The sequence below is a fragment of the Callorhinus ursinus genome, unplaced genomic scaffold (assembly GCF_003265705.2).
Source record: "Callorhinus ursinus isolate GAN/ISIS: 27379988/994484 unplaced genomic scaffold, GSC_fseal_2.0 scaffold5, whole genome shotgun sequence".
Lineage (NCBI taxonomy): Eukaryota > Metazoa > Chordata > Mammalia > Carnivora > Otariidae > Callorhinus > Callorhinus ursinus.
In genome coordinates, this window is record NW_027397067.1 from 67,362,663 (window position 1) to 67,387,568 (window position 24,906).

Sequence of the window (24,906 nt, forward strand, 5' to 3'; positions counted from 1 at the left end):
AGTTGCCTTAAAAACTGATGTCGGGGAAGTTGTCTGGACTTTATTTTCCTCATGTATCCTACGAGGCAACTTTAAGGTTCTCCTCTGGGTTCTTTGGAAATAATACCTTCGTTCAGGAACATAATTAGGGCTTCATAAGTTCCATTACATAACATGACTTAGCCAGGCTAGGATTACTTAAAGGGACAGTGAATGAACAAAGAAGCACTCGTAGTATCTGGCATAATGCTTAGAAATCAGAATTCACTGAGTTTTAGTATATGTGAAGAGACTGTGGACATCAGAGAGGTATTATGAAATTTCAGTAAATCCCTGAATATCACTAAAGTTGCTCCCCCCGAAAGAGCAGTAACAGATACCCTGGAATGTTACGTAACTACTTCAGATTATGATGATAAGGGCTGAAAGAACTTAAAAAGCTTTTATAACAAAAATTTCTCTTTTTCACCTTGCCAGTTATCTCCGTTGAAGACTGGTCACTAGCCAAATCCCTCGTGGCGTCAGTCACGTACCTATTTGCCTCGTTTTAGCAGCATATGGTGGGCTTGGTTCTGTGAAAGTCCCCTCTAGTTTATCCCACACTCTTCTGGTTAAAAATCTCACTTTCTTAGATCTGGACTATTTAACAGCAGCTGGCTTTCTTTGAGAGCCATTTTCACAGAGGACCAAAGATCTCACTTCATGCAGTTATGGGATTACGAATGGAAAACAGCAAGCTATTTTTGAGATGTGGCTGTAGGACGGCCATGGCTGGCAAGTTCTCATGCACCGCAACAGCCTCCTGGTGGGCGACACTTCCAAACTCCTTACGTGCTGGGCAACAATTCACTTTTATAAGATCCTGTGCTCAGCCTCAACGAGGCCGGACTGCCGGGGTGGGGCTTAGGTTACTGAGGGAAGGAGGGAAGGATGGAAGGAGCAGCTGAAGTTGGGGAGACCTACAGAAGGAATGCTGAGAACCCCCCAGGGTCTCTGTGATTGGACGAGGACAGTGAGCCTCAGACACCAAGAAATTCCCATGGTACATGGTCCACAGATTGTGTGGTCTCAGTGTGTGCTATCACCACGCGCCTGCCAGCCTGGCGTGGGTGTATCCACGGGACCGGCCTGACACGTGTCTTCCCTTCCAGAAAAGGTGTTTTTTTTTTTTACAGGATGAATACCCAACTTTGTAGTTACAGGCAGAAGGAGAACTTTGGGCACTTGCAATACTATTTTACTGAAAATCTGGAATTGCACAAATAGTTCTTTAGAACATAAAACTAAATGGATTTATACGTAACCATTACATTCAGCATTTATAAGAGGCAGTACAAAAATGTGTTCTGCTTCTACATGATACAAATTGCATATAATACCATGATTTAAACAATATTAATTATATCAAGTAGTGCCGTGAGATACATCTTACTCAGAATATCTGATGTTTCCCACAATTAAGGGAAAAAAAATGCAATTCTATGAGCAGCTGAGTTTCTTCGCTTCTAAATTCATTTTACTAACGGGAAGATTTAAGGACGATACTTTCATCAAAGAAGGAGATGTCAAAAAAAATTTACAGGACTGTTCTGAATTCATCAAAAATGAAATTAGGCACGTGAGCTTCAGCAACCTGAAACAATGAAACAGGAGAGTTAAGTTATTCATAGTGTTAGAACAAGTTCAGAATTTTCCACACGAAAGTTAAATGAAAATATGCTTTGAAGCAAGGTGAATCACGGGAGCGCTGGATTCACAGAGCTGGGCGGCTCTTGAAACTGCTAGCTTCTGTTTCTGCTGTTCCTCACCCTGGGGTCTAACTTCTCGGCCCTGCTGACATCTGAGGGAATGCTGTCCAGCGCTCCCTGCCTCATCCTCGGCTCTCACAGGCACTTGGATCTGCTAGGAATGCGCAGGCCTCCGGGAAGTAGGAAGAGGTCATCTGAGGTCACCTCACAAGGGACTGATGACCCACTCGGGGAAGAAGAGCATGTCGCAAGTGACAGGCCAGAGTGGGGAAAGAGGAGGAAAGAAGGGCCTGGAAAGCATGCATTCCTGAACTGTTCTTAGAGGAAGCCCTGAGGGGGGTGGGGGGAGGGTGAAAGAGTAGAATGTAGAGCCAGGTGACCTCCAACTGCTAGAAATGGGTATTTTTAAATAATGTACTGGCACTAAGGTACCGGCAATACTACTTTTACTGAAAAAAGCAGTGTTTGTTTTTTCTGATTATAAAGGTGTATCAGCTGCTACTTTAGAGGAAGTTTAGCAAATGCAGAGGAATGTAAAAAGAAGTAATCACTCATCTTAATCCCCTAGAGAAAACTAACCCTGATAATTATTCTATAATGAATCCCTCTAATTTACACAGACACACGTGTGGGCGCACACACACTCAAAGCTAGGATCACATAATCTTGTGTCCTTGACCTTTGCTAAATCTTACGAACATCCTTGCACACCTATCTTTGTGAACTTCTGCACATATACCCAGCAGATAAATTCCAGGCAGTTGAATTGCTGGGACCAGCTGAGTATATGACAAGTTTGTTTGTTTTTAATAAAGCCAAATTGCCCTCCCATAGGATAAACAGTTTACACTGCCATCGACAGTACTGAGAAGTCCTATTTCTCCAAACCCTTCCATGCAGTGGGAGTCCAACATTTAACTTTTTACCAATTGGAGTAAAAAACTGGGTTGGTGGAAACAGTAATGTGTGACTCTTGAATTAAGGTCAAACATTCTTACAAATGTTTATTTGCTATTTGTATTTCTTGTCCTGAAAACTGCCTGTTACTATCTCTTGCCTGTTTTGTTTTTGTTTTCTACTGGATTGGTTATCTTTTTCTTGTTCATCTAGAAGAACGCGCTATAAATCAAGAAAACTGGTCCTTTGTTAATATTTTCCCCAATTTTTTTTTTTTAATTGAGACATTTGACAGAATGGTTTCATTACATTCAGCATTCCTAAGAGATCAGATCTCTAAATTTTCTTTATGGTTTCCTCCTTTGGTGTTTATCTAGAAATTTCTGAGAGCTGATACATACTTGTGTAAAATGTCTGCATTTGTTGGTTCCATTTTCCACATGATCTGTAATTTATTTTGATACATGGAAGGTATGAAGAGACTAACTGGCTAATTTTTAACCACATAATGAACTGTGCCAGCAATGTTGACTAAAATATTTCCTTTCTCCCCTCATTTGAGAGGCTACTTTTCCTCAGGTGCTACTGTATGCGCTTGGATTTGTTTACAGACTACATATTCTGGTCTATTGATCCATCTATTGGGTTTCATACCAGTACCGCACTATTGATTTTTGTAGTTTTACAATATTTTTAAATATTTGGTAGTTTTAATATCTTCTTTTTAAAACAATTCTTTTGGCCTGAGTTCTGTAAAATTTTTAAAAAATTTCTCACCCCTCCCAGGTAAAAAAATTATCTGGATTTTGATCATAGCTGCACTAAACCTCTAAACTAATAAATACTATTTGAGTTTCCTCATTCAGAGAGATGGAAAAATTAAAAAATGTTTATGGTTTTTCTAAATTGTTATTTTTTTTAAACTGTCTTTCTTATAGAGGTTATAATTCCTGACTATTTATTTGTTAATTCTACAAATGGGATCTTTTTCCTATTTTTGAATTGGTTATTAGTGTATTTACATTGTACGTTGTCTAATCAGGTTTTTCGGACGCTTATTATTTTAATAGTTCTCCACATGATTCTAATGGGGATTCAAGGAAGACAACTACATCCTCAATAAATAATAAAATTTGTTTTCTTTTTATGCATTTTTAAATTGTCACTTCTTGTTTTACTGCCTTGAACCTGAGCGACACAAGCAGCAGCGGGAGTCAGCAGGGCCGTATTACGGTTACGGCGCGGACTTCAATGGCAATGCTGCTGGTTTCACCAAGTATGATGTTGCTAGTTAGTTTTTAAAACATCGTCTTTGGCTTTTGTTATTTAAAAAAGTATCTTTGATCCCTAACCTACTAATTTTTAAAAATCAGAATGGCTTTTCAGAACCTATCGACATAGTCTTTAATATTTTAGTACCAAGCTCTGCATTTTGAGCGAAAACTTACAAGGGGGAACTACTAGTGAGACAGGAAAAGGAAAGAATATCTTAGAGGGTAAAACGAAGCCATTTTTGGGAACCCTGGCCAAGTACTTTAGTTGCGAACTTAACCAAACCTGCTGTGCAACCAACCTGCTGTGGGAACCATTCTTTAAGAAAACACCAACCACACAATTAGTCCCCTGCCCCGGCCCCCGACGGACTCCCGTCCGGCTGCACCCTCCTGCACGGCCCCCGCGCCGGGAGCGGCCCGGGAGCGGGTGCGCCGCTCGCAGGACGAGGGCGCCGTAGTGAGGGCGGCGGGGAGGTGGCGAGGCGCCCACCGCACAGAGGAGGGCGGCGCCCTCCCAGCTGCGGGTCGGAGCAGGCGCTCGCGCAGCCGCCCGATGAGCTAGTGGGGCGCGCTCCCAACGGGCGCAGGGCCACCCGGAATGCCATCTTTCTACAGAAAGGGCTTTAGTCGTAGTATCTGGTGCTTACCCTCCTAGGGAGCTTTGTGTACCGAACATAATCCTCCAGAAACAGAAGGGCGCCCACAACATCCGCAGGCATTTCGGGTATCTTCTGGCTGCAACGGAGAACAGTCTGGATCAAGCCCCTGCTTTGCGCACGGCAGACAGGGTAAGTCCACTCACTTCTTCACTTGCTTTTTCAACACTGAAGCCCTTGTTAATGAGATGAGGGTTCTCCTGTGTACAACTTCCTCAATTATAGGGCCTAAGGGCTAGGGGCAAATAGAAGTTAATAATTAAGACAAGAGCCCGTCCTGTCAGCCTGGGGTTTTCCCCTGAAGTCTCTGTTCTGACTTTTAACAGAAAATACTGTGAGCACAAACCCCGACTCCCAAATCGGCAAAGCCTTAACCCTCGGTTACAGCTGTATCCTCTGAATTCCCACGACAGAGTACTAAGCGAAGCCAAAGGAGAAGCAAATCTCTGGAACATCCTCTTGATTCCTATCATCGTCCTGCCCGCAGATCTTCAGAACGCGACCTAGATAGAGGATCAAGTGTGCGCCGAACGCTTCCCGTGGGCCTCCTGCACGCGGCGGCCGCCGGCCGGCCCCCCTACCCTCCCTCCCTCACCTGCTCAGCGCTTCGCGATCATCTCATCGGCCGGCACATCCCCGAACAGGCCACACCTCCCCATCCCACGGGTCTTCGCGGCTACATTTTGCTCCGCCCGTGGACTTGAAAGTAAACTTCTAGGCATCCTTCCAGTTCCAGCGTGGGTTCGGCCTCCTTTGGGAGTCTAACCTGACTCCTCTGGGCAGGTGGCCTTTTCTTGTGCTTTCATCATACTTAGTATCTGCCCCCAGGACTCTTAAATTTTCAGTTGTTTGTATGCTGGTTTCTTTGAGGGCCTGGGTCATGCCTTTATCTGTTTCCAGCATCTGTGATTGTACCTGCACACAGGTGTCAAATACACACAGCGCGTAATAACCTTCTGTATGGGATCCCCCTCCTTCATTCAGACAACTGCTGTGTTGCCGAGCACTGTTCTAGGGCTGGGAATGCAGCAAAGTAGGTGACAGTCTTCTTATGGAGCTCACATTCTTCACATCAAAAAGGAACTTTTCACTCTTAAAATTATTTCCAATTTAGGTACAGACTGGCATTTTCTGATTAACAAAGGATTTCATGCAACTGGATTACTGATTTATTTCCCTGATGATATCTTGCTCTTGAAAAGAAGGTTGAAGAGTGATTACAACTGGAAAAGTTGCCATTGCTCTGGATCTTTCAGTGTGTGGCCAGGGCTGTGTTTCTATTTGCTCTGCTCCCAGCGAGGGCAGGGAAAGAGCCTCCATGCATCCCAGGTTCCTTATGTCACTTCCCTTAGCCGGATCAGAAACCCAGAGCTGCAGTGACACCAGCCTCCTGATGGACTCTCTCAGGGTCCCCAGAAACATGCTGCGCCACAGCCACACTTGGTAGTCGTCAGTGAAGAAGAACCAGGACGAAGGACTTGCCAATTCCTGACAGATGGGGAGCTACAGCTGGGGTGGTGGGTGTGGAGGTTTCTTCCCAATCTCCCTGTACACCGGCCTGAACTGTGGTCCTTGGCTCCCTCTCCACAGTCCGGAGCCCAGATGCACTAGGTTTCTAGGTGCCCCCTGCATTCCTTTGCAACCAACCTCATTCTGTGATCGCTACAGTTTCATCTCTGAGACTTCCCTACCCTTCTGGGCTACCTTCTGATTTTCAGTTGTTAAGAAGTGTGCTGTTTGAAGTGAGTCTCACCGGATGTCCTAGAAAAACACCCAGTGTGTGTTTGTTGTTCAGTCCATAACTAAGGTGGGGAAGAACTCTACTGACTGAGGCTCTTGGGGAAGAGATGTCAGGAGTTAAGAACGCAAGGTCACTGTGAGCCAACGGGTGTCAAGAAGCTGCAATTTTAGCTGCCCTGCACTCCACCGGTACACTCCAGTGGGGGCCCGGCGGTCCTCTCAAAGGGGTCGGCTGTTTTTGGAATCTCAGTACAAGCTTGGGAAACCACAGAGAAAATGTAGAGAAGAGGGTCAACAGCCAAGTGGAACCCCCAGAAGAGGTCGGACATGGTGAGTAGCCACAGCGCAGTGAACAGGAAGGGGTAGAAGCAGCTTATCTAAAGAAAAAGAAGACCTAAGGCAGCAGCCTGACGTTCACAATGTGGGGTGAGGGAAAGGTAGGAGACTGCATTCATTCCAATTACAGAGCGTAGAGGAAGGCACAACGAGTGAAATTTCAGAGACAGGATGAAATTCTTCACACGTCACAATGAGCGACTTTCCAGGGCTGGGCACATCGCCACCAGCATCCGGCCTTGCCGTGGGAGATGATGGTGCCTCACTGATGGCCGGATCCCAGGAGGACTCCTGCCAGGGATGCCTCAGCACTGATTCACGCCCTGGGTGGAAGGTTAAATGGCCTCTGAAATCATGTCTGGTGAGGACTGTTCTGGAAGGTCATTCCCATTAGTCTTTAAGTTACGTTGACCAAAGTGACCAAGTGGTAATCTTCCAGACTTTGGATGTACAACATGCCAGAGAAATTTATTTAGGGGCCGGACCCTTTAGAGTAACAGAGGAGGCTCGGGACCTGGCATCTCATGCAAATAACTTTTTTTTCTATCCCAGAAAAGCCACATGGCGGCGGCGGGGGGGGGGTGGGTAGGAAAAAGGCCTACGAGCCTTGTATCCAATAGGAACTTCTGTGTGATTTCTGTTTCGTCCTACGCCGCGACTCCAGGCTGTGCCCAGGCTCTGACTCGGACATACTCCCTGACTCCCGCTGAAGGGTATGGGGCCATCCCAGGCCAGTGGCCCAACCGGATGGCCCAGGCTCCCTGAGCTCTGAGCACAGCGCCCAGAACAGCAGAGGAACAGACCTGCACTCTCTTCCCCGTGGGGGTCACTAATCCTGGTCACGACTCGCTCATTCTTGCCAAATCACTGTGGAGTGCACCGAGGGGGCTCCCCCAGCAGGGTGACGAAGGACGGGTGCACCTTTAGTTGCTGCAAACAAAGCTGCTTTGCACAGCAGGGTAAAGCTGCCAATTCCCATCTGCACTAGGGAGATAATAAGAGGAATTTGGAATGCAAGGTTCCTAGCCCCCTCTGTAACGTCAATTCCTTCAGTACCTTGTGCACTGCTCCACTGTGGAGCGGATAAACTGGCCGATCAGTGCCAGGAACTGTTCGGTGTACCGAGAGTGAAACTGCTTCAGCAGGGTGAGCAGTCCCAGGACGAGTGGCGGCCAGTCCACAGGGTCGGCAGGCTTCCGGCAGACCATTCCTGCAAGGAGCGACAAAGGAGGAATTAGGCCACCCAGCGAAGTGCTTTCCTTTGGTGGTGTTCATCCAGTGGGCATGTCTGTGAATGTCAAAATGTCTGGGGACCGCGCCACCGCCGGCAGATGACTATCTGGAGGGAATGACAACTCTGGACTCCAGTTTGAATTAGGCCTGGGGTCAGAGTGGTCTGACTCAACATCATAAAATGGTGGCTGATTTTTATAATCACCACCACTGTCTCTTTTGGTTAATACAGTAACACGTGCCATTGTAGGAAAGCTGAAAGATACAAATGAAGGTAAATGAGAAGGTGAACATTACCTATAAGCAACTTCTGTTAGTGGCCGCACAGTAGCGTTAGGTGCGCTGAACCACTCTCTTAAATGAAAGCGGTTTAAACCCCAGATAACATATTTAAGAAGTATCTTTAAACACAATGTTGAACGTTATACAGTAAAAGAATCTGCAGAAGCCTAGACAGTGGAAGAAGGAAATGTGGGGAGTGAGTGAGCGCCAAAGCTGGCTTTTGCACTAACGATTTCTGCCCCAATCTGGACACCGCGGCCTTCTGCCCAGATGGCTGCAGGGGGAACAGGAGCTAGAGCTTAGGGTCTTTGAGGGGAAACACAATGCTGAAAAAGGACCAGGTTGGAGGACTTACATCACCTGATTTCAAGACTTATTATAATGAGTTATAGTAATCAAGGCAGTATTGGCATGAGGATAAAGAGATCAATGGAAGAGAAGAGAAAAACCAGAAATAGTCCCACCCTTATAGGAACAATTGAATTTCCACGAATATCCAAATGATTTAATGGAGAATGAGAGACCTTTTCAATAAATGGTGCTGAAACTGGATATCCTTATGCTGTACATAGAAAGTAATTTTAAATGGACCACAGACCTCAGTGTAAGAGCTAAAACCACAAAGCTTCTAGAAAAAAAACCATAGAAGAATATCTTTATGACCTTAGGGTTAGTCAAAGATTTCTCAAGATATAGAAAGGACAATTATAAAAGAAGAATAGATAATTGGACCTTATCAATATTGAACATTTCTGCTCATTAAAGTCACCAGTAAGAAAATGAAGAGGGAAACCAGAGTCTGTGAGAAAAAACTCACACTATCTAACAAAGAACTTGTATCCATGATATATAAATAACTCCTGCCACTCAGTGATTAAAAAAAAAAAAGGCTATCAACCTAATTTAAAAACAGGCAAAGGACTTGAACACTTAACAAAGAAAGATAGAAAGAATGGCCAAAAAGCGCTCAACATCATGAATCATTAGGGGAAGGCAAATGAAAACTACGAGATACCACACACACCCCCATTAGAACAGTTAAAATTAAAAAAGACTAACATTGCCAAAAGCTGGTGGGATGTAAAATGGACACCACTTTGGAGAAAGGCATTAGACAGGCCTTCAGATCCCGCATCTGGGTTCCTGTGAAGGCTGGGCCATCCCTTACTTAAACCAGAAGATGCCCAAACAAGTTATCCTCATTTCCCTAACCTGGGCCTCGGCAACTCTGAATTTACTCAATGCCCACTGGACGAGACAACGATGGTCATCAGAACAGGGAGAGATGACCTTTTCCAGGTGGAGAATAGCAGTGACGCTTACAGCAAAAGCTTCCTCTCTGAATGTGGCCCCACGGAGATTCTGCCTTAAAGACAGACCAAGGCAGGCAGGTGTTTCTTAGGTCAGTCCTGAGAGCAATCCTCAGCAGGGTTAAATACGTGTTTTCTGGGTCTCCAAACACCCTGATGTCCCTTCCTAGTCCTACTTATCATAATTTTGCTTCCCAGATTAACACATCACTCTAATTCATGAAAAGAACTGTAGTCAGGTATAGATGCATCTCTAGGACACTAAAAAGTTTGTTTTGTTTAAAGATCTGGAATTCGACGGAATAGTGAAATGCTTCCTATGAGCAGCTATATAATGAAAGAAATACTACCTAAGAATGAGACCAGTGAACAAATAGTCTTTATGAAGACAGGGTCATCTTCATGCACTGACAATCCATCATTACAGAGGGTCACGTATTCTTGTTTAGTTCTAACACAGAGACAACAGAGGAACAAATGAGTCTTGAAATGAACTCCTAAGTCGACCCTGGGACGGTTCTTTACGTTGATTTTGACCAATATACAGAAAAGGACTTAGCGTCAGGGCAACGCTTGCTCCGTGCCAGGAACTGTATTAGGTTGTTCAGAAAATCGGGTTGGCCTGAGAGGTTACGTAACTTGGCCACAGTCACACAGGTGAATGCTGGTCGAGCCAGAATCCGGACTCACGTCCGTCCGTCAGTCCTGCAGTGGTACTGACGGGAGCCACCACGCTCTGCATTCTGTGGCAGGGACACGTACTGTTATGGGAGCTGTGTCTGGAATCGAGGAGTATTTCTGAATGAGAGGATAAAAACCTTACAGAGATTCCACATCTTTATCCTTAAAGAGCTTATGAAATAAGAAGGGGAAATAGCTCAAGGAAGAAATCATTTTGGAATTGCTGGCTAAGAAACAGCACATTTACAGGAAAGCTCCTATAATATTTTTAAAGTAAATAAACCTCTATAGCGGATTTGACAAAGCTCAACTTTGATATAAAGTTTAGAGGCAGAGGAAGGACCTGGGAAGCTATTAGAAAAGTGTTCATAAAAATAGTAAGATAAAGTGATCAATGGCAAGAAAAAAAAATAGGGCGATGTGCCTGGCCAGGACAAACATACTGAAAGGCTTTGATAGCTCGTTTGTACCGAATATTTTCACACGTCATCACATGTGTAGACATTGTAAAGTAACTGGTTATGGCTGTTACTTTTCACACAGCGGCTCCTGATACTCGGGAGGCACATGCCACCTATGAGATTGGAATGGTAACCAAAGGAAGTTTCTCTCACACCACGATCAGCTGCCTAAACATTAAAGAAAGGAGAGAAGCGAAGATCCCACACATTTTACAAGTTGGCTAATCTTTGGAAATCAAGGGTGGACTATATTTGGTTAATGGTAAATCCACTGTCTACACCTCATGAAGGGACACTGTACTTCACAGGCCCAAAGACGTGCATTTTCTCCACACACTTCTGACTAAGGAAAGATCTCGTCGGTGACACAGCACTCTCCCTACAAAAGAGCTTTTGGTGAGGTATTAATCCACTGTTACCGTGTTACTGTGACTTCTTGCAAGGAATGTCATACAGTACCTAGGTTTTTGTTGTACTGAAGTTTTGGCAACTGCGCGATCAAAAATAGGAAGTTGACAACTGGGAAGTAGGGTAAGCGCTTTGTTGTGATGTATATCTGGAAAGAGAAAGGTAAGAAAAATCGATGGCTTCTTCCCAAGGCACAAGACTGCGGAACACATGTTCAAATGGAAAGCTTCCGTTTTCTTTCAGTTTGCTCTTCAGGCTACCGAAAACAGGGAGGGTTCAGCATTAATTTGCTGCCTGCAGAGTTAAATGTAATACCACCAACCCCTGCAAACATAAAAACCTATATAAAAACGAGCCCTTTTGGGAAGGGAACAGTTTTGCTTGGAGATGAGCAGTTACTTTCCCCTCGAATCCTCTTCATGTCATTCACAAAGGGAGAGGGGAAAGGATGGGACATGTCGCAGAGCGGTCTCCTTGCTAGCTGTAGCGCACACGGTACAGTCGGGGATACCCGGCCATCGCCCTCCCTCCCTCAACTCCCCAGGGAGCAAGGCAGCGCTCTGGCTGGGAGCCCTGGCTCTGGTCAGACTGCCTGTCTCCCGCGCTCGCCCGCGTGGAGCCCCGGGGAAGTCATCAGCCTCTGGGCCTCCAGAGGCCTCGAGTTCCTCACCCGACGATGGCATGGTTCATGGTGCTGCTAGGATGATGGGACGTCACCCATAGCCGGGGCTGACAGGGCTTGGCACGAGGGGAGTGCTCATAAAATGTTAGCTGCCACTTAGTTTCTTAGCTTTTGTCCAAAACCCAGGGGAGCGTATAGCTTTGCTATTTTACAGATTTTAGAAAGGTCATAGAGGGTCTAGGCTTACAGCCTATCATCAAAGTCATCAGTATTTCTGCATCAAAACATGAATATTCACTGAAGTACAAACAGCCTTATGTCAGTTTGGGACGAGTTTTGCCACCAAATGAGATTTGGCACCAACCTGGAGAAAAACCTTTCAGCTCGCAGAGGTTTTTGGAAGTCAGAATTGCAGAAGACAGTCTGTGGCCCCAGATTATGGTTGTGATTACTGTCAGCCACGAGGGAAGCATCTTTGGGTCCCAAGGATCAATGCCATCACTTAGCAGCAGTTCAAATACAAAACCCCAGATAAACCTAAAACTGATCTCCTACAGATAAGAGTATCTCACTTTTTAAGGAACTGTGGCAAACACGGTATCACCTGATTCCCGTGGCCTGAATCAGGCAGGGAAGGTGTGATCACCCTATCACTCGTGGGAAACTGGAACTCAGGAAGGGAGGGAGCTTAAGAGAATGGAGATTCTGGGATTAGAACCCAGGCTCTCCCAATATTTTAGCAGGTGATCTGCTATCTGGGCCAGATCTCCGCGGGGACCATCCATCTCCTGCCATTCCACTCCATACTCGAATCATTGACCTTATTCAGCGGGTTGTGGATGCCAGCCGCCTCCAGGTAGGCTGTGATCTCATACAAGAGCGTGTTGTCTTCTTTGGGGTAAGGAAGCGAAGGGTCCTGATAGTGGGCTTCAATATCTGCCAGGAGAGCCCTCCGCGAGGAAAGACAAAACAGAACAGGGATAAACGTTAGAGATGAACACCGTTCCTACAACAGTTAACACAGGCTACGATGTGATCTTTCTGGGCCTCGGTTTCATCTGTAAAATGAGGGCTTGATCCTCCTAATTCTGTTTCCATACCTGTGATTGGTTGTTAAGTGGAAAATGTGACGTAGAATATTTTATCTTTTGGAGTTAAATCGAATGCTTTTGCCGTTCCAATTTTTATGAACTGGCTGAACTGTTTTCAGTAACTGCTTTGTCAAAAGCGCTGAACTACTGACTGGCAAGAAAAGATTACTTATTTTTAAGTAGAGGCTGGGAATGAGAGCGAGTCGCTGGGGAGATGGAGGATATATGACCGTACTTCGTGGACGTGCGCCCACAGCGACTCCTGGTAATTAGCACACTTCGAACAGCTCTTCGGATGGTCAGTGACTCAGTCCTCCGGAAATCCAGGTGTGGATTTTGGTTAACAGTTGCTTTCTCAATCTGTGCAAGTCCTTAGCACAATGTCTGATGGGTCCTAAGTGATCTGTAGATGTTGACTGAATAAATGAACCCATCAGTAATGAGTGAGTGAGAGAGAGAGAGAGAGAGCGAGAAGACCAAGGGGCAAGACTGAGGAAGGGGGCTTATACAGACAGATTTGGTTATCCCTTGGAAGGAAGGCTCTAAATTCAGAGAGCCTTCTTACCTGAAAAGGTTGTAAAAGGGTAAATACCGAAGAAATTGGGGTGCTAATGGATAATGAATAATCCAGGCCCCTGGGTGGCTGTTTCGAATACCGGCACTTACTTATTGAGATTCTCCAGAGCGGCTGCCAGATGTTTGGAGTCAAACCGACAAGAATAATTGAGTTCATTGGCAATCTGTTGTCTCAGAATCTGCATCTGCCCCACCTGGGAACAAGCAAGAGGAAGAAGAGGTAGAACACACAGTGCTTCCAGGTGACAGCGAGGAGGCAAACATGAAGATGACCGTTTTTTACTGGAAGGATCACTATGTTCTACAGGAAAATCTAAGGATTTCCTGGACTGGCTCCGTGGCTAAGACCAGTGTCTTCCCCGATGGAGCACAGGGAATGTCTGGATAGGCTCCTGTATGCCAACCTCAAATACCCCTGAAGTCTAAAATGATACGAAGTGACATTAATGGTCAGTTGTTCACATAATAAAGGTGTCTGTTTTGAAGCTCTTATTTATGATCTTTTGAAATAAGTTCTCCAAGCTTAGTGGCTGCTAACGAGAAGCCCTACTTCCTTCATTTGTCCTAAGCTGAACTTTCTTGAGTCCCAACGATGCCATTTCACTCTGTTTTTCTAAAATTTGGTGACTATAAGCCTAGCCACATCGCCCAGAATTACAGATCGTATAACAACCTGGGTTATAAACTCCCAAAAAGGCCCTTCTAACAATGATAACCTCTCATCCAAGGGTTCCTAACCTTGTTCTGGTACCTTGGACCTCTTTGGGAATCTGGTGAAGCCTACTGACACTGTCTTAGAATAATTCTTTTCAATGTGCAAAATAGGGGCGCCTGGCTGGCTCAGTAGAGCATGTGACTCTTGACCTTGGGGTTGTAAATTCGAGCTCCACGTTGGGTGTAGAGATTACTTAAAGATAAAGTCTTTAAAATAAAATAAATGTGCACAATAAAACATATAGGATAACAACGGAAGCCAGTTGTGACAAAGTGTAATTCTCAGACCATTAAAAGACGAGATCTGCGATACAGAGTTATGTCAGCATGGCAGATTAAAGTCATGTCAGCATGGCAGATTAAGCATTTCTGAGTAGTGATGAGCATAAATGGTATCTGGAGGTGTCTATAACCCCTGTCCAGTGATAGGAAACTACCTCTGGGTCAGGTCTGGGACAGAGTTCAGATTGTTCCAACAAGTTCAATTTGTTGGCATCATAAAGTCAAAAGTAAATTCTTTTTGTGCCCGTGAATTTCTTCATTCCTAGTCTAGGAAAGCTGTCCCCAAAAGATTAGCAAGAGGAAGAGGAGGAACCGGAGGGAAGACTGTTTTATGATGCTAGTAACAGTGAGGGAGAAATGGACACAGTGGTTGGGAGCAGAGAAAAGTTAAGAAAAAAAGAGTGGCCTTCTCTAAGAGCAAAGAAAAGATCTTTAGATAAATGGAACCTGTAACAGTTAAAAGTGTTTTAAATGACCTCGGATGTGTTACTTTTGACCACTATTCTTACTAGATTATTATTGTACTTACGTGAAGAAAATAAAATGTAAAAAATGTTCTCATAGGAAACCTTTTATTAATAGAAAAATATTATTGAAAAACTGGAATAGGGCAAGGCCAAGAAAATAGTGGGTTCCCTCAGGCCACTCAATAATGTCCTTCCAACCTTTTTTCTGGCCCATGGACTCCTTGCTTAATTCTCGATACTCTATGTCCAGGATTCCCTCGAAAATCCCAGTCTAGGAAAGGAAGCAGAGATACGGGCAGTTTAACCTAACTTGCTCTTCTCTAAAGCATATGCAGTCTCCGTGACCAACGTTTTCTCTTTGGTGCTCACTTACTACAAGCTGTTACGAAGGTTCTGGAGGCTGAGCAGCCTGGGAGCTGATGCACTCGATCTACCTATTTGCTGTCTAGCTGGAGAGATCTTCGGACTGTCTGTCTTTTCTCCAGCTTTCTGGGAAGCGCTGCCCCATACAACAGTCACAGCTGCACGTGGCTCTTTAAACTTAAACTGATGCAAATGAATAAAAGTTAAAATCGAGTTCCTCATTCCCACAAGCCACATCTTAAATGCTCACTAACTACATGAGACTAGTGGCTACCATCAGACAGCGCAGAATATTTCCATCGCTCTTCCAGATGAGCCAAAGACAAATGGACAAATCTGTCCTTGAGGGCTTTATGTAAAGATCACGGACTTAGACAAATACTTGGTTATTCCTGAATTACCACCAATTACAACTCACGGAGGTCTGTACTAGCCCCTGGGGAACCTCTTTGAAGCATCTCTGTAATCTCCCTCAGCCTCCCACAGAGCTGAGACTCAGGCCTGTCCAACCTCAGGCAATTCTCTACTCCTCCTAAAGGGCTTCCCAGCAATTAGAAACTTAGCCTGAGAAGCTCTCAGGATCTGGAAATCATGTGGCTAAGGGAGTGTTAGACATCTGTAACAAGAGGACACCCAGCAGAGTCAAAGGCTCTGTGTGTTACCCAGTCTAAGTTTCCAAATTAAAAAAAAACTCACTGCAATTATGGGAAATATATTGTGAATTTGGCTAAGGCACCATCAGTACTCTCTCAATGAACAACTAATATAATTGGGAACAAGAGAATGGAACTCCCCCAAATTCCCACAGCAGCCTAGACTTTTCTTGTGGTTGGTGAGACTTTTTTTTTAAGATTTTATTTATTTATTTGACAGAGAAAGAGACAGCGAGAGAGGGAACACAAGCAGGGGGAGTGGGAGAGGGAGAAGCAGGCTTCCTGCGGAATAGGGAGCCCAATGTGGGACTCGATCCCAGGACCCCAGGATCATGACCTGAGCCGAAGGCAGATGCTTAACGACTGAGCCACCCAGGCGCCCCGGTAGGTGCGACTTTTAACCGTGAAATGGTTTTCCACCAGGACACCTACTCTTTCCTACTGCTCTGTAAGTGGGCTTTCTGAGGAGGCAGCGAGTATTTCCTTTAACGCTGTGTCTCACAGCAAGTGATGATGCTTTGCACATGAGTGTTCAACAAAGCGGTGTTGAATGTCTTGGATCATCACATGATGAGAGGAAGACACACAGAAGACACAGAGGGTCCCCGGAGCTGACACTACGGCGTGAAGGCAGGAAAGCAGGTAAGTGAATTCGAAAGTAACTTAGATTTCCATCCAACAAGTTAATTTCATTTCACTTTCTTACTCATTTCTAGATTTAGACAACAGTGTTCTATTCATGGTGTAAGGATAACTTACATCCCAGAGAACTTGGCTTTCTAACATCTGTGCAGACCCAAGAGGGGAGAGAGACAATGTCCTGTTCTCACACCTCCTTGGAGCAGACCAGAGCTGTACACTGACAGAGGAGCTCATTAAATAAACCTGTTACGTCAGGATGGAGCACCACCGAGGGAGGAAGATTTCCATTTCTTTGTGTGAAAGCACTTCTCATCTGAAGTCATTTAAAAAAAAAAGCCAAAAAACGGTTCTCTTTGATGAAAGGAGAATGACAGGCCAAGCAACGAAAAAACACAGTCAAGAAACAGTTCCAGAATGGATGATAAAGGACAACTAATTTAGAAGTAATGATAAACTGAAGTGTTGTGTGTTTGCTTTGATGACGAAAGAAGCATGGCTTTCTCTGGGTAACAAAGTTATAAGAAAATAATAATTTAAAAAAATATAGTATTGATTATCACCCTCTCTCAACATACCTTCATGATAGCCTCGAGATAAGATGTCCAAATCTTCTGTGTTTTGGCAATGGCGGAAAAATAAATTTTATTCGAATTTGCTGAAAGGTTAAAATACAATTTTCTGTTTAGTAAAAATTGAAAAGCTAGTGTTACCTCCATCTCAGGCTACTTTCAGAACACTCACCTACTATGCTTTTTAGGGGGCTGACAGCATTCATGAGAGTTTTCAAAGTATCCTGTACAGTTCTGTCTCTCAGGATAATCTTCTGAAACATACTGAGGAAATTCTAAAACAAGAAGACACGTAAGGAACTAAATAATAATAATGAATATAAATATAAATAAATATAATGAATACAGTAAATAATACTTCAGTTAACTGAAGTGCTATACAGAACACAGCCTGGCCTAAGTCACAAAATGCTATAAAGGGTACCAGGGAAGCAGCAACTTCCAGTTCCCGTTAGAAACACCCCCTGCTTGGAGGAGTTGCTGGTTTCAGAGAGAGTCTCCACTTCCTCCCATGAAACTCCCCAAACCAGTCTACACATAAAAATGCTGTGCTGGCCAAAGAAATTCTAGTTTATGCTCAGTTCTTATCTACCTAACAAGAAGCATATATGTGTGTCCGGCGTCGGTATAGGAAAACATGAAAGAAGAGCTAAATGAGCTACTCTCATCTCTCCCAGGGCAGCAGAAAGCATGCACAGAAGTTGAAAGGCTCACCTGTAGCTCTTTGACAATCATAAAGCACAGAAGCCTGTCTAACCCGTTCAGACCAAAAGTCCCCAAGGTGGTCTGGATTTCTGAGAAGAGGCGGCTGCTGGTTACTTCTTGGTGAGTTTTCATATCGTACCAAGTGTTCAGCTGGTCCACGTGACACGTCATTCTAAAAGAAAAACAAACACTCAAAACCCAAAAGCAGCTCAGAATGAGTTCATCCTGAGGAGATGTGGGACGCAACAGGATTTGGGCATCAGATATGAGGAACGATGGTTATGTGATCTGTTTAACAACCTCTGCATCTAGGCACCCAGTGTATCTCACGGTGAATGCCCAGTTGCCAGGAAGGCAAAATTCGGTGAAATCACCTTTTCCTGCCCTATGGCAGGTCACTGGTTTGTCTAATGCATTTCCATTGAGTCGGGCTGTCGTCTGGAGCTGAGCAGAGAGGACGAGCTTGGATTTGGTTGTCAGGCTGGACGACGTTAAGAGCCCAGTCTTCTCTCCACAGGGTCTTTAGATTCCCAGAGACCGGGCCATGAGAGTCTTGTGTCATTTCCATTTTGATAAGGAAGGAACTTCGAATCTTGCTGCCCTATCGAACATTTGTGACTGTGACAACACAGCCATTCCCTCTTTCCTCCCGGTTCTGGTCACCAACCAATGATTCCTTTCAGACTTAAGAGTGTGCTGACAGCAATGATAACAACCGACAATATTTACCGAGCACCTCTTAGGTGTTAGGTTCTGTGCTAAGACCTTTTCCTTTTCCTCCTCATCATGGCCCTGTGATATTCAAGCTGTGTGACCCTCATTTTACAGATAAGACAACTTAGTGAGGCCTGATTCCAACACCACATCCTCAACCACCATTTTCCTGGCTCTCAAATGCTGGCACAGGGGCCTTAAATCACTGTTGGGTGGGTTCAAAAGATACGCCCAGGTCCCATTCCTGGGGTTTCACTGGGTAGGTGTGTGGTGGAAACCCAGCCTCTGAAATTCTAGTAAGCTCCACAGATGATATGCTCCCAATTCTAAGACCCAGGACATCTCTTTACTGAAACGAGGCTCAGGAGGAGAGGCTTACATTTGGAAGGAAATGGGAAGAACAAGATGTCCAGAACTGCATTCTACTTTCAAGCTTCGAAGTGTCCTGCTCCTGGCACCCAGTGCTGGCACTCTGAATGTCACTTGAGAGGCTCCCCATGTTGATGCATCAGTCGGTAATACGACATGGAAATCCCGCTCCCAATGCTTAGTCCTCTCTGCAAGTCTTAACATGGCACTACATGGAGAGTCTTCTAGAAGGGCTTTAGTGACCCACCCTTGGGTACCAAGAAAGCAGGAGTTATAAAACATTTTGGGTCATTTACTCTTTTTCCATGAGTCATAGACAAAACTCATTTGTGCTTGAATTTTTGGAAGAAGTTTACATATAGGGTGTTAAGTTGCGTAACTTTTGAGATACCAAATAAGCTGGAATTTGAAGGCAGTACAGAAGAGCCATGTCATAAAGATATTCAACTTACACAAATCCAACAACACATGCACTGCTGGACGAGAGAGAAGAGAAGTCAACTTTCCCTGGGTAATCACACCAACCACTCCACTCAGTGAGCATGCGCACAGGGCTAAACATGAGACAGAAAACAGGAGCCTGCCCTTCCCTCAGCTGGGCTTAGTCCCAACTGCCTCGTCAGAAGCTCGACAGAAGAAGGTGGAAAACTAGATGTCAAGAGAGAAGCAGTGTGCAAGTCTCTCCAATGGTGCCCACCTAAAATATTCTTAAGGGTGGTTTGATTATAATGAGATGTTCACCCGTGTGACCGTATATGAACTGTGATCCACTGCATGCAGAGCTGTGCAGCCTGCCCTCGAACGGCATAGTGTTTAAGAGTCGGGCCCCGGGGTCAGAGGCTACCATTTAGACCCAGACCTTGGATAAGTGACTTATCTTTTCTGCACCTCAGTTACTTCTCTTTAACATGGGAAGAATAACAATACCTCAGAGATTGCTGTGATGAGTAAAGGAAGGGATGTGTGTGAAGGGCTGAGAAGTGTGTACAAGGGTAGTGCTAGAAAACTGCATGGGTGTGCGGGTAATCTTCAAAGGCCAGGCTGTGACAAGTGCAAGACTCAGTGACGGGAACGGGGCGCAGGCACAGATGAGCAATCTGTAATGAAAATGTTTTCATATGCCAGGGGGTCCACGGGCCAAGTGGGTAGGACATTAGTTGGAAAGCAAGAGGAGCACAAAACCAAAAGGTGGCTGAACAGACCTTAGATTTATCTTAACCTCTTATTTCCTTGGACCGGGGTCTCCTCAGGCACGCTGCGGAAAATACCCTGTCTCAGAAAAAGTGACTCTAATAAACCCACTAGAATTGATCCAAGTGTGGTAAGAACAAGGGTGTGATCTGAGGAGAATGTTCAGAGACTTCTATTGTCCACCGTGTTCAAGGCCCAGTGGAATTCAGATACACCTACTTGGGGTCTGTGATCCTCAAGATTTCTCTGCAGAGTCGACCGATAAATGTTACGGACTCGTCCACAGGGGTAAACTTTGGTATTGGAATATGAGTAGACTGGTACATACTCTGCCAATCCTGAATCTAGAAACCAAACCAAACCATAAGTATTTAGTACAATTAGCCTTTGAATAACATGAGGGCCAGGGCACTGACCCCCACCACAGCTGAAAATCCACATGCAACTTTTGATTCCCTTAAAACTTAACTACTAAAAAAAACCCCAAAAAACCCCCCAAAACAAAAAACAATAACAACAACAACAAAAACCTTAACTACTAACTCACAGCCTACTGTTTACCAGAAAAGCCTTATCAATAACATAGTTAACACATACTTTGTATATGTATTATATACTGGTTCATACAACAACATAAGGTAGAGAAAAATGTTAAGAAAATCACAAGGAAGAGGAAATATATTCTACAGTACCACAGTGCGTCTATCAGAAAAAATCTGTGTATAAATGGACCCGCGTGTTCAAACCCATGCTGTTCAAGGGTCAACTGTACATCTTTGATAAGATAACCTAGTTATTCTTTTTCCACGTAGTTTTACAAATATAATATTGCATAAACAGTGACAATAAATGCTCTTTGGTTTTGAAGAGGAAACTTAAAACTGTATTAATAGCTCCCAGAAATGCCACATGTAACATTTCTAAAAAAAGAAGTATTTGTGACAAGCGAAGTGCCTGAGAAGTGAGAAGAGACACAGGCATTTCTGGCTTTCTGGCTTTAAGTTAACATGTATCGATGTAATAATAAAATTCCAAAATATCCTAAGGCTGGAAGATACTTAATCTATTAAGATTCCAAATGAAATCTTGTGAGTTCCCTAATTAAAAACTTACTCCTTGTCAACTATTGACTAAAATCAAACTTCCCTGAAGGTACTCTGAAGGTATTCGTGACTATCTAATGCTTACTGATTCTTAGTAACTAAAATGTAAACTTTCTTGTTGGCATTTCTGAGGTTTGGAGCATGTATTTAAGTTTCTTTTTTAAGATGTATTTATTTATTCTAGAGAGACAGTGAGAGAGAGCAAGAGCAGAGGGACAGAGGGAGCGAGAATTTGAAGGAGACTCCACGGCGGGGCTCGATCTCCCAACCCTGAGTTCACAACCTGAGCCGAAACCAAGAGTCAGAGGCTTAACTGACTGCACCACCCAGGCGCCCCCTTGGGGCATGTATTTTAAATGTCAGAACAACAAATGTAGTCAAGAATTTTCAAAATTTAATTAGATACCTTTGTTCTTAAGAAGTTATTACACTCTTGTTCCACATTATAATTTATAATACGAGAAACTTCTTCCTGCCAAATCTTCAGACCATAAATGTTAACATAGTCCTGTATGTACTCAAAAGAGCGATGGAATCCGTCCATGGTAGCCCCCAATTCTTTCAGCTTGGGCATCAATTCACTTGACTGTGCAAAAGGGGAAACACAAATCTATTACACTGGAGTAGATGGCCAACCACTAATATCTACGTTAGACTTTAAATGAGACGCCTACTGGGAGACAACGATAGCTGAAGACAGCTTTGGGAAATACTCATTTCCTGCCTCAACACGGATGAGTGGCAACTTATGTCAGACATTCAGCAAAGAGGTTTCATTCATTTAGGAAGGAAGCCTCATACAAAAGAATATAAAAAACGAAAGTTGATGATTTCGCTCACGTCATTTGATGAATATGTATATAACCTTAAAATACTTAAAATAGTTTAATTTGAATTTACTGGGGTGAAAAGGACCCTAGATATAAATTTTAGGCCCAATTTTTTTTTCCTCCGAGAAAAATGAGCATATTCTTTAACAGATCAAGGAACATAAAAAAATTACAGGCTTTATAGTTCCTATGTGCCTTAGGGTTAGCAAATTCTTCTAACTTTAAGAAGTAACTCTGAATCGGAGACATCAGTTCAATTCTTAAAATTGGGGATCAACAGGTGACAGGAAAGGACTGGTTTTGGAAAGGATTTTCTTATCGTACAAAGAGATTACAATACGGGATTGAAAAGCACATTGGTCACTTGCACTGAACATCATATTTTAGATATGTGTTAGGAGGAAAGGTCTTGTTCCTGATAGTTAGAAATAGTGTGCTCGTCCATTCTGCAAGCTGGGCAGAGAGAAAGGACAGACCCATCTGGTCACCCGGTACCTTGGCTCGGGGGTTGAAGATCAGTCCCTTATGAAGAGCAAAAGCAACGCGTTTAACTAGCTCCTTCCTTATTCCATCTTCCAGTAACTGTTTTGGATCTACCTGTGTGCAAATTAAAAAGCAATGAATGGCAGTGAGGAAAAGTTCAGTCGTGAAGAAATCCAAAGGAAAAACAAGGTTTCCAGAATCTGTGAGGGAGCCCTTTCCTACCCCATTTCGCAATGATTGGGACTTTTCTCCTTTCCTGTCCCTCTGATCTTGTGCAGCTTGGACAGAATGATTAAACCTGTAACTCTTTAAGCTAGGTTGACCGCAGTAAAATTCATGATTTTACAAAATGACTTCCCATGGTGGTGGGTCTGAAAAGTTTTAAATTGCCTCTCATTTTTTTAATCATTTCATTAAAAGTAAAAAGTGTCTTTTCTCTGCACCAGGAGGAAGGGTGGAATGAAGGGCCTGCCCTTGAATTCAATGCACGCCTTTCTTCCCCATGTTACCTCAGGGCATCTCCAATCTTGTGAGCAAAGGGAAGCTTGCAAACATTTTTAACAATTCTTTTTTCTTTCAGCATTCTTGGAATGCTGTTTGTAATTAGGGAGATAAAATGGGAAAGCAAATCTGCCATGGAACTCTATAAACTTATTTTACTGGTTCTTTTCTCTGTAATGAGAAAGCATTTGTTATTCCCTAAAAGAGTGTCTCCTATCGAATCCATAAAACATCAAATAGTTTGAACATAATCCTTTGAATTCCCTGAGACTTGTCTCTTGTACTTTTAATTTGTAAAATGAACCATTATTTTAAAAAGTCATAAAGACAAACGGGTGGGTTCCATCTGGGTTTGATTACATTTAAACTTTAAGAACAACAATTGCAATGAAAGTTGCACAAAATGCAAAAGCCAGAGAAACTTGTCGAGCTACATCGTGACCAAGTAATCAGCAAAATTCAGACTGGAAAAACAACAGGTCAAAGGCTGTAGGTTCCACTCTGGAAAACAGTATGGACGGTCCTCAAAAAGTTGAAAACAGAGGTACCCTACGACCCAGCAATTGCACTAGTGGGTATTTACCCCAAAGATACAAATGTAGGGATCCGAAGGGGCACATGCACCCCAATGTTTATAGCAGCAATGTCCACAATAGCCAAACTATGGAAAGAGCCAAGACGTCCATCAACAGATGAATGAATAAAGAAGATGGTGGTGTATATATATATACAATGGAATATTATGCAGCCATCAAAAACCGAAATCTTGCCATTTGCAACAACGTGGATGGAACTAGAGGGTATTATGCTAGGCGAAATAAGTCAGAGAAAGACATGTATCATATGACCTCACTGATATGAAGCATTCTTAATCTCAGGAAACAAACTGAGGGTTGCTGGAGTGGTGGGGGGTGGGAGGGATGGGGTGGATGGTGACAGACATTGGGGAGGGTATGTGCTATGGTGAGCGCTGTGAATTGTGTTAAGAGTGATGAATCACAGACCTGTACCTCTGAAACAAATAATACATTATATGTTTAAAATAAAAAAAGAAGATAGTAGGAAGGGAAAAATGAAGGGGGGGATTTGGAGGGGGAGACAAACCATGAGAGACTAGGGAATCTGAGAAACAAACTGAGGGTTCTAGAGGGGAGGGGGGGGGGGGGATGGGTTAGCCTGGTGATGGGTATTAAAGAGGGCATGTATTGAATAGAGCACTGGGTGTTATATGCAAACAATGAATCATGGAACACTACATCAAAAACTAATGATGTAATGTATGGTGATTAACATAACATAATAAAATAAAATTAAAAAATAAAAAAAGGCTATGGGTTCCTCACCAGATAATGGAAAGGAATGGAGGAGAAACCTGAAGATTAAAAAAGACTTAAAAGATACAACATACATTTTTTATTTATTTCTATTTTTTTTTAGAAGATTTATTTATTTATTTGAGAGAGAGAGAGAGCGAGAGAGCGCGCGAGAGAGCTCGTGCACATGCGCGCACCAGTAGGGGAGAGGCAGAGGGAGAGAATCCTCAAGCAGACTCCCTGCTGAGTGTGGAGCCTGACATGGGGCTGGGGCTCGATCCCAAAGCCCATGTGATCAGGACCTGAGCTGAAATCAAGAGTTGAAGCTTAACAGACTGAGCCACCCAGGCGCCCCCTAACATTTTTTTTAAATGTAGTGTCCAGAGAGATTTACTTGTGGATAATAAAACTCTAAATGGAGAGACTGAGACTAGGTCAGGGCACGTGAGGAGGATCCTGAGGTAGGAGCTGGGAAATGATATTTCTTGACTTGGGTGGTGGTTATAATAATCTATTAAACTTCAGAAGTGTTTCTACAGCTTTCAGTACCTGTGCCCTATTTTACAGTAACAAATTATAACTAGATATCATCAATGAGGAAAAAAAATCAAAGAAGTAAAATGAAGTTTCCAAAGAAATACTCCTTGTAAGAACAGATTTGGTGAGAAAGAGTTAAATGTTTTCATGAATTGAAAGGTTTTAAATGGCCCTTC

The 24,906-nt window shown here is 43.7% G+C and overlaps 1 protein-coding gene across 2 annotated transcripts in view; it reads right to left on the minus strand.

Moving 5' to 3' along the window:
- Positions 1–38: 38 nt before the first annotated feature.
- WASHC5 (WASH complex subunit 5) overlaps positions 39–24,906 on the minus strand; it is a 59,878-nt gene continuing 35,010 nt past the window's right edge. The window contains exons 18-29 of one of the 2 annotated variants that reach the window (XM_025871101.2): positions 22,392–22,493; positions 21,473–21,652; positions 20,183–20,307; positions 17,699–17,861; positions 17,157–17,259; positions 16,991–17,070; positions 13,385–13,488; positions 12,448–12,577; positions 11,057–11,153; positions 7,687–7,840; positions 4,546–4,633; positions 39–1,612 (exon numbers count right to left, since the gene is read on the minus strand). In XM_025871101.2, coding sequence (XP_025726886.1) covers positions 1,556–1,612; positions 4,546–4,633; positions 7,687–7,840; positions 11,057–11,153; positions 12,448–12,577; positions 13,385–13,488; positions 16,991–17,070; positions 17,157–17,259; positions 17,699–17,861; positions 20,183–20,307; positions 21,473–21,652; positions 22,392–22,493 — 1,383 coding nt within the window. In that variant the 3' untranslated portion in view covers positions 39–1,555. The other variant, XM_025871102.2, reaches the window with a different exon arrangement.